Source organism: Panthera leo, chromosome E3 (assembly GCF_018350215.1).
Source record: "Panthera leo isolate Ple1 chromosome E3, P.leo_Ple1_pat1.1, whole genome shotgun sequence".
NCBI lineage: Eukaryota > Metazoa > Chordata > Mammalia > Carnivora > Felidae > Panthera > Panthera leo.
This window is the reverse complement of record NC_056694.1, coordinates 21,424,055-21,440,679: the sequence shown is the minus strand read 5'-3', so window position 1 is coordinate 21,440,679 and position 16,625 is coordinate 21,424,055. Positions and strand designations below refer to the sequence as shown.

The window sequence follows — 16,625 nt, the reverse complement described above, 5'->3', positions numbered from 1 at the left end:
CAGAGAAAGAGGGAGACACAGAATCTGAAACAGGCTCCAGGCTCTGAGCTGTCAGCACAGGGCCCGACACGGGGCTCGAACTCACAGACCGCGAGATCATGATCTGAGCCGAAGTCGGACGCTTAACCGACTGAGCCACGCAGGCACCCCTTCCCCTTCTTTTTAAATTAGTCATTTAAACAAAATCTTAATTCTGACATTTAAAAAAAATTTTAGTGAACATTAAAACTTTCACCTTGTCCTTTAAAGATGTGTAATTCCCACAAGCTAGAAATAGTTTCCAAGTTTTTTTTTCTAACTTATCCTATGGAAACAAGTTTTCCCCCTTTTCCAAATACAAGATTATATTACATGAAATGTGCATTTTATCTAAAAAAAATTTTTTTTAATATTTATTTATTTTTGAGAGGGAGACAGAGTGCAAGCTGGGGAGGGGCACAGAGACAGGGAGATACAGAATCCGAAGCAAGCTCCAGGCTCTGAGCTGTCAGCACAGAGCTCAACGCAGGGCTCAAACTCACGAGCTGTGTGCAAGATCATGACCTGAGCCGAACGAAGTTGGATGCTCAACCGACTGACCACCCAGGCGCCCCACATAGTGTGCATCTGAGATGCGCTATGGCATCTGACGCTGTGCAGCCACAGAATACGACCTAGCTTGTTAGGACACCAAGTCAAATAAGAGCAGGTGGGCTCTCACTTAAGCCTAGAGGAGGTTTCTGGGGTGAAAGATGTGTGTATGGTGGTTGCGATACTGAAATCGGCTCTCTGATGTCTAATTTTTTGCACATTCTGGAGGAGAGCAGAGTTATCACATAAATGTTACTGAACGTCAGGTCTGAGTAGGAATCAGTTTATTTAGTTGTCTGTGATTAATAATGGTTAAAATTTTTTTTTTAATTTTTTTTTTTAACGTTTATTTATTTTTGAGACAGAGACAGAGCATGAACGGGGGAGGGTCAGAGAGAGGGAGACACAGAACCCGAAACAGGCTCCAGGCTCCAGGCTCCGAGTTGTCAGCACAGAGCCCGACGCGGGGCTCGAACTCACGGACTGTGAGATCGTGACCTGAGCCGAAGTCGGCTGCTCAACCGACTGAGCCACCCAGGCGCCCCAATAATGGTTAAAATTTTTAATTGAGTGAGCAGAAGCGGGAAACGAGAGACGGCTTGGAAAACACTGGAACGTTTGGAGACACATCGCTAGCCTATCTTTGGCGATTCCTACGTCTTGAGTGTTTCATGATCAGTTTGTGACTTGATGTCAGATTCGGAGTGTAACGCTCACTGACGTACTCTGAGACCTGACCCACTGAATTTTTCATGTGTGTGCTTAGGGTCAGACGTGATTAAGCAGCAGGCCCTCTGGAGTCACCCTTGCTTTGAGCAGTAGCGGTACCTACTGGCCATTTCGGTAGTGGGTGTTTGCGTTTTTTCAGTAACTAAGCTACTTAACTCATTTCTCTTTCCCATCTTGCCATAGATACAAGCCTTTCTTACTACAACCCATTATAGAATTACATTCAGAGGACACACTGCAAATTGGCAAGTACCTTTAACCTAAGTAGTACAGTATGGGCTACCTCTCTGCTTTTCTTCCCCTTTCTTTTTAAAGATGGTGTGTGTGTGTGTGCGCGCGCGTGTGCGTCTGAGTCTGCGCGTGTGTGCACATGACGTCACAGAGTGTATATTTCTGCATCACATCTACTGTGAAGGAACTTGAAACAATTTTTTGTATGGCCCCTCTTAGATCTCCATAGGTCCCAATATTAAATCTTTTGAAAAACATTTCAGTGAGTTGCAAACATTTCAAATATAGGAACTTTTTCCCGAAAATCTTTCCTTGGAAAAATCCAGTCCGGCAGCCTCAGACCCTGACTCCTACATGGCTGCTTCGCTGAGAGGGAATGCACATCCCCACCAGTGTTGTCTCGTACCTGACCCCCTTCACCTGTTCCATTAGGTCCTTGGCCCCGGGGCTCAGTTTTTACCCGTAAGTTTTCATTATGAGTGTTTCCAACAACTCTTTCCTCCCTTCTAAGCCTTTAAAACTAAGATCAAAAACACTCTTCCTGAATGTTCCATTGTGTTCAGTGTGTGTCTGACTGAGAAGTTCAAGGGGCTTATTAATAATTCAGGTCAGAAAACATGCTCAGAGAGGATGGCCTTAGATGGTGGGCACAGATAACACAGAAACGTCAGGCAACTAGACAGGCCTCTACACCAGCACAGTGCCCTCTTCACGCTCCTAGCGAACAGACTCCCACAGAAAATAGTATCTCCCCCATCCTTTGTTTCCCTTGTACTTAACACTACTGTTAAGTAGGAAAAGCAGTTTTCAAAAGAAGAATTGGCCCTGTTTTCTTTTTTCTGTGTGATGTGTGTATGTATTTGTGTGACAGAAAATGTGCTTATGTTGTGTGTATGAGTTTATATTGTATGTATAGAAAAAAAGACTGGAATGTTCTATACCAAAACATTAATAGTTGGAAGATGTGATTTTCTTTCATTCCACCTTCCTCCTTCTTGATTTTTTTTTTCCTTTTTGGAGTGGGACATGTATTTCTGTAATGGAGAAAAAATAATTTAATTTTGAAAAAAAAATCCATTGAAATGATCACCTCTGGATGAATTTCTGTTGAAATGATAATCTCTTCTTGGTTTTCCAGATGGACACCTGTTGGATTCAAAGAGATATGCCATTATTGGAGCAGATCTCCGAGATTTACCTGATCTCGAAGAGAAGCTAAAGAAATGTAACATGAATCCACAGTGAGATATTTTTTTAACCTCTTACGCGTTTGTGATTTCATGCGAATGCGAAATAAGGTCAGGTGAAAGTGCAGCATGATACCCGTGTTCCGTTTTTAATTCTGAAATGTTTATCATTTCATTGCTATGAGGGAGGTTTTCTAAGTCTTTGAGAAGCAATGTTTCTCCTGTTTTCACATCAGAATCACGTGTATTGCTTTTATAACATACTGATGCCTAATACCATAAAGTTTGAGAGAAGATAATTGTACGTATAGAAACCTATAACTGCAGGGCGCCTGGGTGGCTCAGTTGGTTAAGCGTCCAACTCTTGATTTCCGCTCAGGTCATGATCTCACGGTTGGTGAGATCGAGCCCCATGTCAGGCTTTGCGCTGACAGCTTGGAGATTATATTAAGTATGCGTGTGAAAGCAGTTAAACGGAAATTGGCATAAACTATAATCTGTAGATTATTACAGTTGCAGTGGTAACCAGCAGCAACCCGCTGCGCACGTAGAAACACACCATTTGGGCAAATGTGCTACATAGCCAGGGAAATAATCACTTACAAATCAGGAGAGCTCTTGGGATGCCTGCATGGCTCAGTTGGTTAAGCATCCAACTTCTGCTTTCGGCTCAGGTCGTGATCTCCTGGTTCATGAGATTGAGCCCCACATTGGGCTCTGTGCTGACAGAGCCTGCTTGGGATTCTCCCTCCCTCCCTCTCTGCTCCTCCCCTGCTTGCCCTCTGTCTCTCTCAAAATAAGTAAATAAACTTTAAAAAAATTAATCAGGGGAGCTGTTGATAGGGAAGTTTGCCTCACTTTTGGAGATCCACAAAATGGATAAGGAACAGCAGCTATCACAAGTATTAGAATTACATCCATAATTCTCTGGGGTTCATTTGTGCTCTGTGTTTTCCTCTGTGGGCTGTTTTTGCTTCGCTTAGATTTCTCTTCTGAAAAGTATTAATCCTGTTTTTAATATTGGCGATGGTGCCTCTTAAAAATATATTGTAAACGTGTTTAACTTTTCATTTTAAAATAATTCAAATTTGTAAAAAAAGTTGCAAAAATTGTACAGGAAATTCCCACGTAGCCTTCTTCACCTGGCTTCCCCATGTGGTAATACCGTATGTAATAATCGGAGCCTTTTACATTATAAAGGTTTTTGGAGGGGCACCTGGGCAGCTCAGTCGGTTAAGCATCCGACTTCAGCTCAGTTCATGATCTCATGCTTCGTGGGTTCGAGCCCTACGTCAGGCTCTGTGCTGGCAGCTTGGAGCCTGGAGGCCTGGAGCCTGCTTCAGATCCTGTGTCTCACTCTCTCTGCCCCTCCCCTGCTTGTGCTCTGTCTCTCAAAAATAAATAAACATTTAAATAATTTTTTAAATAAATAAAAACGTTTTTGGAACTGTTTTTCTCTAATTACCAACCTATTGAGGTTTTGAAACTTTTTTTCCACTCACTCACTTTTTCTAATCATTTCTATTGATATAATCTGGGGTTTTAGACTTAGGTTAAAAAAAATTGCTTACTTTAAACTTCTTTTAAATGTTTTTCTTTCTGATTTTCAACTTCATGTGCAACTTGGACTTCATTGTCTATGCTCTGGATTTAGTTCTCTCATTCTTTGTACCATGACCCAGTTGGGTCCAGAGAGCATTTGTAGATATATACATACATATGTGTGTGTGTATGTATATACACATACATATATTTTTATTTTAGAGAGAGAGAAAGAGAGCACGTGCAAGTCAGGGAGAGGGGTAGAGAAAACGAGAGACAGATAAGATCCCAAGGAGGCTGTATGCTCAGCATGGAGCGCAACACAGGGCTCAATCCCACAACCCTGGGAAAATGACCTGAGCCGAAATCAAGAGTCAGATGCTCAACTGACTGAGGTACCCAGGCGCACCTGGATATATATTTTTAATTTCTTTTAATGTTTATTTATTTTTTTTTTAGTTTTTTTAATTTTTTTTTTTTAACGTTTATTTTATTTTTGAGATAGAGAGAGACAGAGGATGAACGGGGGAGGGGCAGAGAGAGAGGGAGACACAGAATTGGAAGCAGGCTCCAGGCTCTGAGCCATCAGCCCAGAGCCCGACGCGGGGCTCGAACTCACGGACCGTGAGATCGTGACCTGAGCTGAAGTCGGACGCTTAACCGACTGAGCCACCCAGGCTCCCCAAATGTTTATTTATTTTTGAGAGAGAGTGCGAGTACGAGCCGGGGAGGAGCAGAGAGAAAGGGAGACACAGAATCCGAAGCAGGCCCCAGGCTCGGAGCGGTGAGCAGAGCCCGATGTGGGGCTCGAACCCATGGACTGTGAGATTATGACTTGAGCTGAAGTTGGATGCTTAACCGACTGAGCCACCCAGGCACCCCTGGATGTATATTTTTAAGTCACTTGAGTTATACAACATTTCCTTGTCAAAAAAAGAAAAAAGAAAAAAAAGGAAATCCTGATGAACAGTAACAGTGGATAGTCGGGACTGTCAGGTCAAAGCCAGCAGCACTTGTGGGTAGCCTTTCTCTCTAGCGATCATGAGTCCAGGCACTGAGTCTAACTGCATGGGTTACATTCTGACACTAACGTACACGATGTTCTTTTCAGCAAATCTCTTGGGTATTTTCAGTTCAGACAATTTACTTGTTTTGAAATTCCCCGCCAATAAAAATAGGCAAAAGTAACCTACTTGCTTTGTGAGAAAAATAGCAACCAGCCATGAGGAACAGCAGCGTAAAGGGGCAGAGAAGGAGGAGGATCCAGTAAAGGAGTCAGAAGGAGCCGGAATAAATCAGCAGAGCTCACATGATTTAGCGCTGCCTGTGTTCCCTTCCAACTGTAAAGCGTTTAGAGATTTCTGTAGGAGTTTATTGCTTTTCCTGTTTCGTAATTTGTTCGTTACTTCGGGTCTGGTAACTCAGACGGCATGCTAATGTGTCATTGGCTGAAGACTGTTCGTGTTGTTTTTAATTCTTGATGATAAAAGTTTGTGTAAGAAGAATTAGATTCTGTTAAAGGCATAGCAGTATTTCTGCATTTTATCAGTCAGCTTTTGATGTGTAACAAAATCTCTGCAGCCTCAGCGGTCTCGAACAACTTACAATTCAAGCAGGTCACAAGTTGCTCAGGATTGTGTGAGGGGACCATTTGGACTGGGCTTAGCTGGGTGGTTCTTCCACTGGAGCCAGCTGCAGCTGAGGTCCCCTGGGGTTCACTCCTGTAGCTGAGATCCCCTGGGGTTCCCTCCTATGTGGATGCCTCATTCTCACACACAGGGCCTCCCCTCCGATAGCAAGCCAGCTTGGGTTCATTGCCACACGGGTTCAGACTTCCTAGCAAGAGGGCAAGGGCCAACGTGCAAGTGATTTTCAGCTTCCGCTTGCGTCGTGTTTGCTACTGTTGTATTGGCCACAGCAAGTTACAGGCCTAACCCAGATTCCAGGGGAAGGGAACTAGACTGCCTCGGAGCAAGGGGTCTGCAGGGCCACCTCATCACCATGTGTGGGCATGCCGGGGGAGAATTCGTAGCAAGCCAGACAAAACCTTGCTCAGTGCTCGCGTTGTTACGGTCTGAAACTTTGGGTCACAACGGGGCTCTCCACCTCTTACCGCCCTGATAGTTGACGTGCTATCCGGGGCTTCTCCTCTTCCTGCGGTGTGCACCCCAGGGTTTTCCTGCCCTGCCAGCACTATCCGTGGCTTTCGTTAGAGTCCCGATTTGATGAATACATACTTATGTGCCTTTTTTCTTCTCTGAAGATTGCCGACACTGCTGATAACGGAATGTGTGCTGGTTTACATGACTCCGGAGCAGTCGGCCAACCTTCTCAAGTGGGCAGCTAACAGTTTTGAGACAGCTATGTTCATAAACTACGAACAGGTAAAAGGAAGCTCAAGACCTTTGCGTGCTGTATGCGTTCGCGTGGTGGCTAACCCTCTCTGAGCAACCTCAGTATAAATTTCCACTCACTCTTTTCCTTCCGCCTCTGGCCACACACACATCTCCTTTTTAATCGATTCTAGCAATTCCCAGCGTTCCTGATTTCTTAACTTCCTGCAAACTCGCAGCCAGGGTTTTTGGAACTTCTCTCTTGGCCTTTACAAAAACTTTGTAAAGTTCACATTTTACCGTTGTATTAATTATAGAGTCATAGACCGCGATGGAAGGAATTTTGGCTAACATATGGGTGTCAGGGTAGCGAACCCTGATTCCTTCCGAGGCAGGCAGGTGATGCAGTGGAGGAAGTTGGCCAGGTGTAAGGCAGACAGGAGTGCTGGGGACTCTGGTGAACCACAGTTCACCCCTGCTCAGTGCCACCTCGTTGTTCCCATGTGGACATGGGAGCCTGGAGTTGAGAACCCCCAATTTTTCAGGAGAAGCTACAGTGTAGAATTTTAATGTAAAATTCCTAATTTGTAAGATCCCCGAGTTTGGCCCGCTGGTTGCCTGTTTTTCTCTTGTGATGTGGTGGGAAGGGTTCTGTTTTAGAGCTTTGGAATTATTCAGCGTGGGTCCGAGCCCTGGCCCTGGCTCTTATGATTGGCCGGGTGCCCTTAGGCAGAATGGTAGGGTGGTTGGGAGTCCATGCTCTGGAGGTAGATTGCCTAGCTGTGTGACCTGGACAAGTTTCATAACCTCTCCGTGCTGTCTCTTTATCAGGAAAATGAGAATAATAACAGTCCCGACGTTAATAGGTTGTAGTGAGGAGTAAGCGAGTTAATTTGTACAAGAGCATTTTCAGGATTGCCCGGCTGCTGAGCAGGTATTAGCTGTGATTTGGATCTTTCTGAGCCCCAGGTCCTTGTTTTTGTTTTTGATTAAGTTTTTAAAGTTCTCTACTTATTTTGAGAGAGAGCATGAGCAGCGAAGGAGCGGAGTGGCGGTTGGGGGTGGGTGGAGAGAATCCCAAGCAGGCTCTGTGCTGGCAGCCTGGAGCCTGACGCGGGGCTTGATCCCACGAACTGTGAGATCGTGACTTGAGCCGAAATAAGGGTTGGATGGACGCTCAAGTAACTGAACCATCCCGGTGCCCCCGCCAGGGCTTTGTTTATAAAGGGATAACTTCTCTGGACTATTATGGGAGTTCATGAGATGATGTGTAGTGGGGGGCACGTGACTGAATACATGGCGCTAATTTTATTGCTTATTTCATTGTAACTTTATTGATTTTATTTTTTTCATCTCATTTTATTTTTAAATTCCATTACGGATGAGAGCAGTAAAGGCTTTGCCCCGTGTCACATAATTATGGACAGATCTACGGCTAGACCTTACCTTGGTTGACTTTCTCACCCCTTCGTGCTCCAGGCCACATTCCCGTAGAGGTGGTTCTCGGTTGAGTTTTGTTCCTTCCCTCTGTGTAACTGGGGGCATTCCTCAGACTCAGTCTTCAGTCCTGGTGAGTGGACATAATGGTAGCTGGCCTCATCTGGCTTCTGTAAATCCTGGCAATCTGTCTTTGCTTGCAGGATACCAGGACTGGGGAAAATGAATTCTGCTTGCTTGCTTTTTTTAATTTATTTTTTTAGCGTTTGTTTATTTTTGAGAGAGAGAGAGCGCGCGAGCAGGGCAGGGATAGAGAGAGAGGGAGACACAGGATCTGAAACAGGCTCCAGGCTCTGAACCGTCAGCACAGAGCCCGACGCGGGGCTCAAACTCACGAACTGTGAGATCGTGACCTGAGCCGAAGTCGGCCGCTTAACCGACTGAGCCACGTAGGTGTCCCTGAATTCTGCTTTGTTTTCACACATTGTGGGTGTTCACCCTGCTCTGTTCGCCTTGTTTCATTCGTGCGCTCTCTTATTCAACATCATATAGCAATGGTGGATGAAGTGAATCTTGACCATGGACCCAGTCACTTGGGAGCAAGCCTGGGGATGTGTCCGTTTTCACTGAATTCAGCAATTTCCTAACAAATGCAAACCATCAGCCTCCTCAGGTGTACTAATTGCTCACATGCCTTCCATGATTTCCTAATCAGTATTTTAAAATAACAAAAATCACATGAATGATGAAAAAAAATTTTTTTTTTAATATTTATTTATTTTTTAGAGAGAGAGCGAGCAGAGGAGGGGTAGAGAGACAGACAGAATCCCACGCAGGTTCCATGCTGTGAGCACAGAGCCCAGTGCGGGGCTCAAACCCACAAACTGAGATCATGACCTGAGCCAAAAATCAAGAGTCGGTCGCTTACCGACAGAGGCGCCCTGAGTGATGCAAATTTCAGTACTGATATAATAAGGGTAGCGAACTTGTAGAAGTTGCTTGCTATATAGCAGGCACCTTCCATGAGTGTGACCTGTATTAACCTACTTGTCACAGTAACCAGGGTGTGGCGGGTGTGGCCGGTGAGGGGACCCAAGCACAGAGGGATTGGACAGCTTGCTGCCCACGGCCTCACGGCCTCACGGCTGGTAAGTTTCAGGCCAGGATTCAGACCCAGGCAGGAAGATGACGGAGCACGTGCTCACAGGCACCCAGTGTGACCATTCATGCCACGTAAGCCTCACACGTCCACCGAGAGAGAGTGATGCTGCTTCTTGCCTGCCACCGTTGTCACAGGAGCTCTGGGAATCATTTCGTATAGTAAACTGTTGACGTTTTGGGACAAAGTAATAATAGTGCGCGGTGTATTATGTATGTTTTGTGACATTTGTGCGTATAGATACGTTAATGGTTTTTTTGAAGTGGTAAATGGGGGGCACATGGGTGGCTCAGTCAGCTAAGCATCTGGTTTTGGCTCAGGTCATGATCTCACGGCTCATGAGTTCGAGCCCCACGTCGAGCTCTGGGCTCACAGCTCGGAGCCTGGAGCCTGCTTTGGATTCTGGGGTTCCCTCTCTCTCTGCCCCTCCCCTCGTTCATGCTCTGTCTCTCTCAAAAATGAATAAACATTGTAAGAAGGGGGTTTTAAATGGTTTCTCATTAGATAAGTAACACCACATGCAAAACTTCAAAAAAAAAAAAATCAAATAGTACAAAAGGGTATGCAGGGAAAGGTAAGTGTCTCTTCTACCCCAGACCTTAGTGAGTCCTCCAACCTGGGAAGCAACACTGCCAGATTCCAGAATTATTCTGTGCATATATAAATGTAGCTAGAGATTTTTTTTTCTTAAGGGCAGACAGGAGCATGTTATGCACATCCCTCTGTACTGTACTTTTCGAGTGTCTGTTATCTGACATTATTCCACATCTGTATCTGTGTCTGTATGTGTGTCTACGTCTGTACCTACATCTACTTGGATGTCCTTTTGCTGTTTTCATGGCAATGTGATATTTCATTAAACGACCATGCCACAACTGCTTTAACCCCAGCGGATGGGCATGTGAGTCCTTCCGTCATAGGTCCTGTTACACATCATGCTGCGGAGTAAACCCTCTTGCAGCTGGCGTGCACGTGGGAGTCTACCTGTGGAGCAGCCGCTCAGTGGTCTGACCGGCTCCCAGGCCGAGCGCACACCGCCCGGTTGCCTCGCAGGGGGCGGCAGCAGACGACGCTCTCGTCAGCCCCGCGTGCCGGGCCCGCACCCGACTCCGTTGACTGCACTGGGTATTAGCAAACATCAGCCTTGACGGCTCAGAAACAAAATACTGTTGTCTGATTTTGCATATTCGAGAAGCCCTTCTGGCATTGCCCAGCCTCCTCTTTCCCTTCCCAGGTGAACATGGACGACCGGTTCGGACAGATCATGATCGAAAACCTGCGGAGGCGACAATGTGACCTGGCGGGAGTGGAGACCTGCAAGTCATTAGAGTCACAGGTCGGAGAGCAGGGCGGGGACATCCTTTGGTACCCTTTACCCCCCAGGGAAGGGCACACTCCCTTCTCAGATCAGAGAATGTGAGAAGCCCTGTCGAGTGCCCACCTGAACGGGCAGCTGGGGTTCCACGTGGCCCACTGGTTCGTCACGCTAAAGAAGTCCAAGACCTGGGCCGCCATCTTGGTTTGGAAAATACACATTCCCATTTCCCATACCCTATTATTCCAGTTTTTCAGTATGCATATTTGCAAACAACATGAACGTAGAGGGAACAGTAGGACGAAAACCCACGTCCCATCAGCCAACTTTGGTGACTCACATCTTTCAGTATTGTTTTATTTATCCCCATTTTTTGTCGGTGTTGTCATTGGAATATTTTAAGGCACATCCAGAGAGTATAGTATTACCCCCATAAATAGTTCCATGTGAATCTCCTACCAGTAAGCATTTTCTTCCCCCACCCCGGGATAATGGTAACATCATTATTGTACCTCACACAGCAGCCGAAACTCCTCCATAGCACCTACTCCACAGTCCGTGTTTGGATTTCCCCAGTTGTTTAAAAAAAAAAAGAAAAAAATTCTATAGGTGGTGTGTTTGAAACAGGATCCGAACATGGTCCAAACTTTCTACTTGACACATCCCTTACATTTCTTAGAATCTGTAATAGAGACTTTAAATATCTTTTATTTATTGTTTTTTTAGTTTGTTTGGTTTTTTTTCTTTTTCTTTTTCTTTTTTTATTTTTATTTTATTTTTTTGCTGAAGAGACACCACCCAGCCCTGCCCCTATTAAATAGGTGAGATTGTACATGTCTTATGTCACATTACCCCTCGAACGCATTCAAACACTCTTGCTCATGGAGAAGTTCCTACCTTTATTTCTCTTTAAATATACATTAGTGACTTCTCTCCCATGACAAAAATGCATGTTTGGTGTAGAAAATTGGAAAAGAAAAAGAAGAAAGATGGGGGCTGGGATGGGCTTTTGAAAAAGGAGTCATCTAAGAGAAATTCTCATGTGCTCCAAGAGTGCCTTGGATTTGTACAACGGTGCATTGTGCCTTCCCTTTTCTCTCCACTGTACATTCTAGAAAGAACGGCTCCTGTCGAATGGGTGGGAAACAGCATCAGCCGTCAACATGATGGAAGTCTACAGCAGATTGCCTCAAGCTGAAGCGAGCAGGTGTGGATTGGCGAGAGTTAGTTTCACGGCGAACAATTTTGATTGATTAAAGACATAACTGTCTTTTTTTTTTTTTAATGTTTATTTTTGAGACAGAGAGAGATAGAGCATGAACGGGTGAGGGGCAGAGAGAGAGACACACACACAGAATCGAAAGCAGGCTCCAGGCTCCGAGCCATCAGCCCAGAGCCCGACGCGGGGCTCGAACTCACGGACCGCGAGATCGTGACCTGAGCTGAAGTCGGACGCTTAACCGACTGAGCCACCCAGGCGCCCCCATAACGGTCTTTAATGTAAACACAAACACAAAAGAAACCTCAAACCTCCAACCCTCACTAGATATATTTTGAACCATGTTAATCTGCTAATACAGGCTAAACCATAGCACCTTGAGAGGAACTCATTAGCCACTAACGGAGATAGGGTTTGTGCCAAAGCGGGTTATTTTGGTCAAAACGAGCAGTCACACCTGTCGCACTCCCAGAGCACCCTGTGCGGTGGCAATTCTGCACAATCCCTGTGTTTTGGAGGAGGGAGATGACATTGCCCAAGGGCTTCTGAGGGGGAAAAGTCTGCTTGCAGATTTTTTCTTTGAACTTATTTTTATTTTAAGAGAGAGAGCGCGAGTGGGGAAGGGGCAGCGAGAGAGGGAGAGAGAGAATCCCAAGCCGGCTCTATGATGCCTGTGCAGAGTCCGAGGTGAGGGCCTTGAACCCATGAACCGTGAGGTCGTGACCTGAGCCAAAATCAAGAGCCGGACGCTTAACCGACCGAGCCACCCAGGCGCCTCTTTGTGTATATATTTTAAAGCTTATATTTAAATGCTCTTTTGAAAAAAATCATACAAGCACATGATAAAACAAAACAGAAGAAGGCAGCGTAGAGTACGAAGACCACCCTTCCATCCTGCTCCCCTCACCACGAGTCTCCCACCTTCTCTCAAGACACAAGTGCCCTTGCCTGTTCTTCCAGAAGTGAGCTACGCGTGTGGAAGCACGTATGTCCCCCACTTGCTCTTGACGTAGATAGTAGCGTACTCTGCACGTTATTTACTCTGCAGTTTGCTTTTCGAATTCCACGGTGAGCCTTAGAGACTGTGCCAGGTCGGTGCACACAGACCCATCGCATTCTTTCAGATAGCTGCATATCCTCCAGCTGTGTGAGTGTGCCATAGCCTCTTGAACCCAGCTCTCCTCGGTTACAGCTGTGATGCAGCTGTGAGGCTGCAGTCAATATTCTGGAACGTACATCTTTGTACATATAGGGTAAACTCTTAAAGGCAGAACTGCTGAGTGGAAGGGTGTCCATTTTAAATGCGGGGTGGGGGGGGCACCTGGCTGGCTCAGTCGGTAGAGCATGCAACTGACTCTTGATCTCAGGGTCGTGAGTTCAAGCCCCACATTGGGTGTGGGGCCTACTTAAAAAAAAAAAGGAGGGCGCCTGGGTGGCTCAGTCCGTTGGGCATCCGACTTTGGCTCAGGTCGTGATCTTGCAGTCCGTGAGTTTGAGCCCTGCGTCAGGCTCTGTGCTGACAGCTCAGAGCCTGGAGCCTGCTTTGGATTCTGTGTCTTCCTTTCTCTTTGTCCCTCTCCCTACTCTCACACTCCTCTCCTTCAAAAATAAACGTAAAAAAAATTTTTTTTTTATTTAAAAAAAAATTATAAAAGGTTTTCTCATGAAGTGTACCAGCTCTTTACATGGCAAGGAAATCTACCCTTTGTCATTTGTATACTAATATTTTTTTCTAGTTTCTCATTTGTCTTTTGACTTTGCTTATGGTATATTTTTGTACAACAAGAGTAAAATGGAACCATACCATATGCACTATTTCATATCCTTCTTTCCTCTTAGTATAAATATGAACATCTTTCCATATCCCTAAACTTTCGGTCATCATGTTCATTTTCATTTGCATAAATTCATACTGTTTTTTATTCTCTCCCCAGAATAGAGTCACTTGAATTCCTGGATGAAATGGAGCTGCTCGAACAGCTCATGAAACATTATTGCCTTTGTTGGGCAAGCAAAGGAGGAAGTGAACTAGGTACGTGGTTTTACATCTGTTGATTGGACCTAGAAATGGGGACCTTTTTCTCTCCAAAGAATATAAGACATGCCTGGAAAAACTGGAGTATCGTATGTGTGTGTTCATGAGCCTATTCAGAAAACTAGCTGTTCCCTCCTCCGTGTTTTCATAGCACAGAAACCCGGTGAATTGTTCAAATAAGTCATGTGGACCACACTAACAAACCTACGACGCTTTAGCAGTCTCGTGGCATTTCCTCAGTTGGAAGGGAAAAGACCTTGAGAGTTGAAAGCAGTAATCTTAATAAAAGTAACCACTGTTTGTCTCATTAATCACCTTATAACCAGGTTTGCTAGACATAACCTAGACACATATGAGGATATGTCCTCATCTGTGTCTCCAGCAAACCCTTGCAGCTGCGGGTCGAATTTCTCCCTCTTGCCTCTTTTTTATGTTTATTTTTGAGAGAGAGAGAGTGTGTGAGCAGGGAAGGGGAGAGAGAGAGGGAGACACAGAATCTGAAGCACGATCCAGGCTGAGAGCTGTTGGCACAAAGCCTGACGTGGGCCTTGAACCCATGAACCATAAGATCGTGACCCAAGCCGAGGTCAGACACTTAACTGACTGAGCCACTAGGCACCCCACCTCTTACCTCCTATGATTAAGGTGAAGTCCTCTAGCCTGGCAGAAGAAGGCTGTGGAGGGAGCATGGATCCTCGCCTCTGTGTTTCTTGTTTCCTCGGTCTTGACCAGTTCCTCATTTACAAGGGGCCCGTGTTGGTCTCGCTTCTTCTGGGGGGGTCATCCCCTAGGGCATCTCTCAGAGCCTCGTGGAGACCATGTTAGATCCCAGTTTTGGCCTTGATTGGAGTAGCTGCCCTTCAGACTTCCTGCGGAGGTCATCCTGCAGCCGGTCCGATGAAATACAGCCTGAGGCAGGGAGCCCACACGAAACACAGAACTTGACGGAGCGAGGGCAGAACTTTTCTCCTGTGCGAAAATCCCATGTTGATATGTAGCTGTCAGTCTTCCCCCTGGGGCTTATCATTCCAGTAGTTTATAAATTTACCGAGCAGTTCAGCCCCAAAAATCCTTTTAAATGTGTCTTTTTATTTAAAATGATTTATGAGTGGGGTTTTATACTGTCATTCCCCTCCCCCCCCAATTTTAAAAACAACGTGATTCTTAGTAGACTTTGGAAGCTTCTAAAACGTAAGAGGAAAAGCTTCTAAAAGAAGAGGAAGATTGCCTGCGTGCCTGTCACTCAGAGACAACCCTAGTAGCTCTTTCCTTCCACTCTTTTTCTAGCTACGTGCTCTTTTTAGCAGAACTGACTTCCTGTGCTGTGTAACTTGGAGTCCTGATCTTCTCCATTTAGTATTATGACAGCCATCTCCCCTTGCTGCGAAAAACTTGCACTGAGGATAATTTTAACAGCTTTATAAAAATTCTGTCCTGAGGCTATGTCCAGATTGACTCAACTTTCCCACACTTTTGGAAACGTAGTTTGTCCGGAATACTGCGAAGCCGATTCTAGTTTTTATTTTTTATAATTTTTTAAATGTTTATTTATATTTGAGAGAGAGAGACACAGTGTGCGAGTTGCGGGGGGGGGAGGGGGCAGAGAGAGGCAGACACAGAATCCAAAGCAGGCTCCAGGCTCTGAGCTGTCAGCACAGAGCCTGATGCAGGGCTGGAACTCACAAGCGGTGAGATCATGACCTGAGCTGAAGTCGGACGACCAACCGACTGCCACCCAGGCGCCCCTGATTCTAGTTTTTATAAAGTTTTTTAATACACCGAACACCTCTGTGTCAGGGGCAGCTTTGTGACACGGGTGCTGTATGTGTGAGGTGAAGAACCACCCCGTGTCCGCACTTGCTCAGAGTTCATTACTGAAAGGGTAGACTTTGGGCGTTACCTGCAGAGAGCCCGTGAGCTGTGACCGTGCTCTCTTAATCCCCTTGTCACCCCTGCACACGCAGCCTTGTCCAGTCTCTTGTTTCCTCGCGGCTGATCTCGTACCACGCCAGAGACCAGAGCTGCCACGACGAGGCGTGTGGCCCGTGCCCCCGAGCCGGTCGCCAGGGGCATGGGGTCCAGCAGGGCCTCGTCCTCCTGCCGCTGCCTGCTTTCTCTGCCCTACAGTGTGAGTCTGCTAACATTATTGTGTGTTTCCCCTCCTCAGGTTTGAAGGAAATCACTTACTAATCTATTGGAAGCCCAGGCCGAGCTGGGAGCTGCTGCCACCAACCTTCCCAGAGTGGACTGGCCACGTTTCCTGGGCGGTGGCCAGCCCTGGGCTCGTCCCACACCCTGACAGACCTCACTTCCCAGGGCTGTCGCACCACCTGCTGTGCCCGTTGGCTTACCGTTTAAATAAATCTCTGTTGCCAGTTGCCTTTGGTCCTCTGCACTTGCTCGTGTGCTGCTCCCCTGGGAGGGCTCTGGTTCACCGCCACGTCAGCCAGAACCAAAGCTCCCGAATCTTCCTCCAGCCTTGGCTTGCTCCCTGTGAGTCAGACTCCGCTCAGACCCCAGCGTCCATTTGGGGGTTTATTCCCGCGTGCTTGTGTTGTGACAACTGATGTCACACCTGGCACCTTGACCTCGGCCTCCACCTCCAGCTGAGGCACATGCCTGCCTGAGCCTATCTTGGTTATTGCAGCAGGCTGGGTGAAGGCCCCTGAAACGTCTGCTGCTGTCCCTTGAACCTGTGAATGTCTCACCTCATATGGCCAATGGGGTTCGCAGGTGCGATTAAGCTAAGGACCTTGACCGACATGGGGAGATTATCCAGGCGGGCCCAGTGCAGTCACAGGGTCCTTACAAGGGAAGGCGGGAGGGTGGGAGGAGAAGGAGGTGTGATGGTGGAGACAGAGAACAGCG

General features: G+C 46.4%; 2 protein-coding genes across 4 annotated transcripts in view; one reads left to right on the top strand and one right to left on the bottom strand.

Annotated features, from left to right (window-relative positions):
• Positions 1 to 11,112, bottom strand: part of ARHGAP17 (Rho GTPase activating protein 17) — a 134,148-nt gene extending 123,036 nt beyond the window's left edge. The window contains exon 1 of the mRNA XM_042921944.1: positions 11,016 to 11,112. The gene's annotated coding sequence lies outside the window, so the exon portion shown is untranslated. The remainder of the gene's footprint in view (positions 1 to 11,015) is intronic.
• Positions 1 to 16,135, top strand: part of LCMT1 (leucine carboxyl methyltransferase 1) — a 41,441-nt gene extending 25,306 nt beyond the window's left edge. For all 3 annotated transcript variants that reach the window (XM_042921946.1, XM_042921948.1, XM_042921949.1), the window contains 7 exons: positions 1,483 to 1,544; positions 2,669 to 2,771; positions 6,523 to 6,643; positions 10,423 to 10,524; positions 11,619 to 11,710; positions 13,657 to 13,754; positions 15,925 to 16,135. In XM_042921946.1, the coding sequence (XP_042777880.1) occupies positions 1,483 to 1,544; positions 2,669 to 2,771; positions 6,523 to 6,643; positions 10,423 to 10,524; positions 11,619 to 11,710; positions 13,657 to 13,754; positions 15,925 to 15,947 (601 nt within the window). In that variant the 3' untranslated portion in view covers positions 15,948 to 16,135. The remainder of the gene's footprint in view (positions 1 to 1,482; positions 1,545 to 2,668; positions 2,772 to 6,522; positions 6,644 to 10,422; positions 10,525 to 11,618; positions 11,711 to 13,656; positions 13,755 to 15,924) is intronic.
• The last annotated feature ends 490 nt before the right edge of the window (positions 16,136 to 16,625 follow it).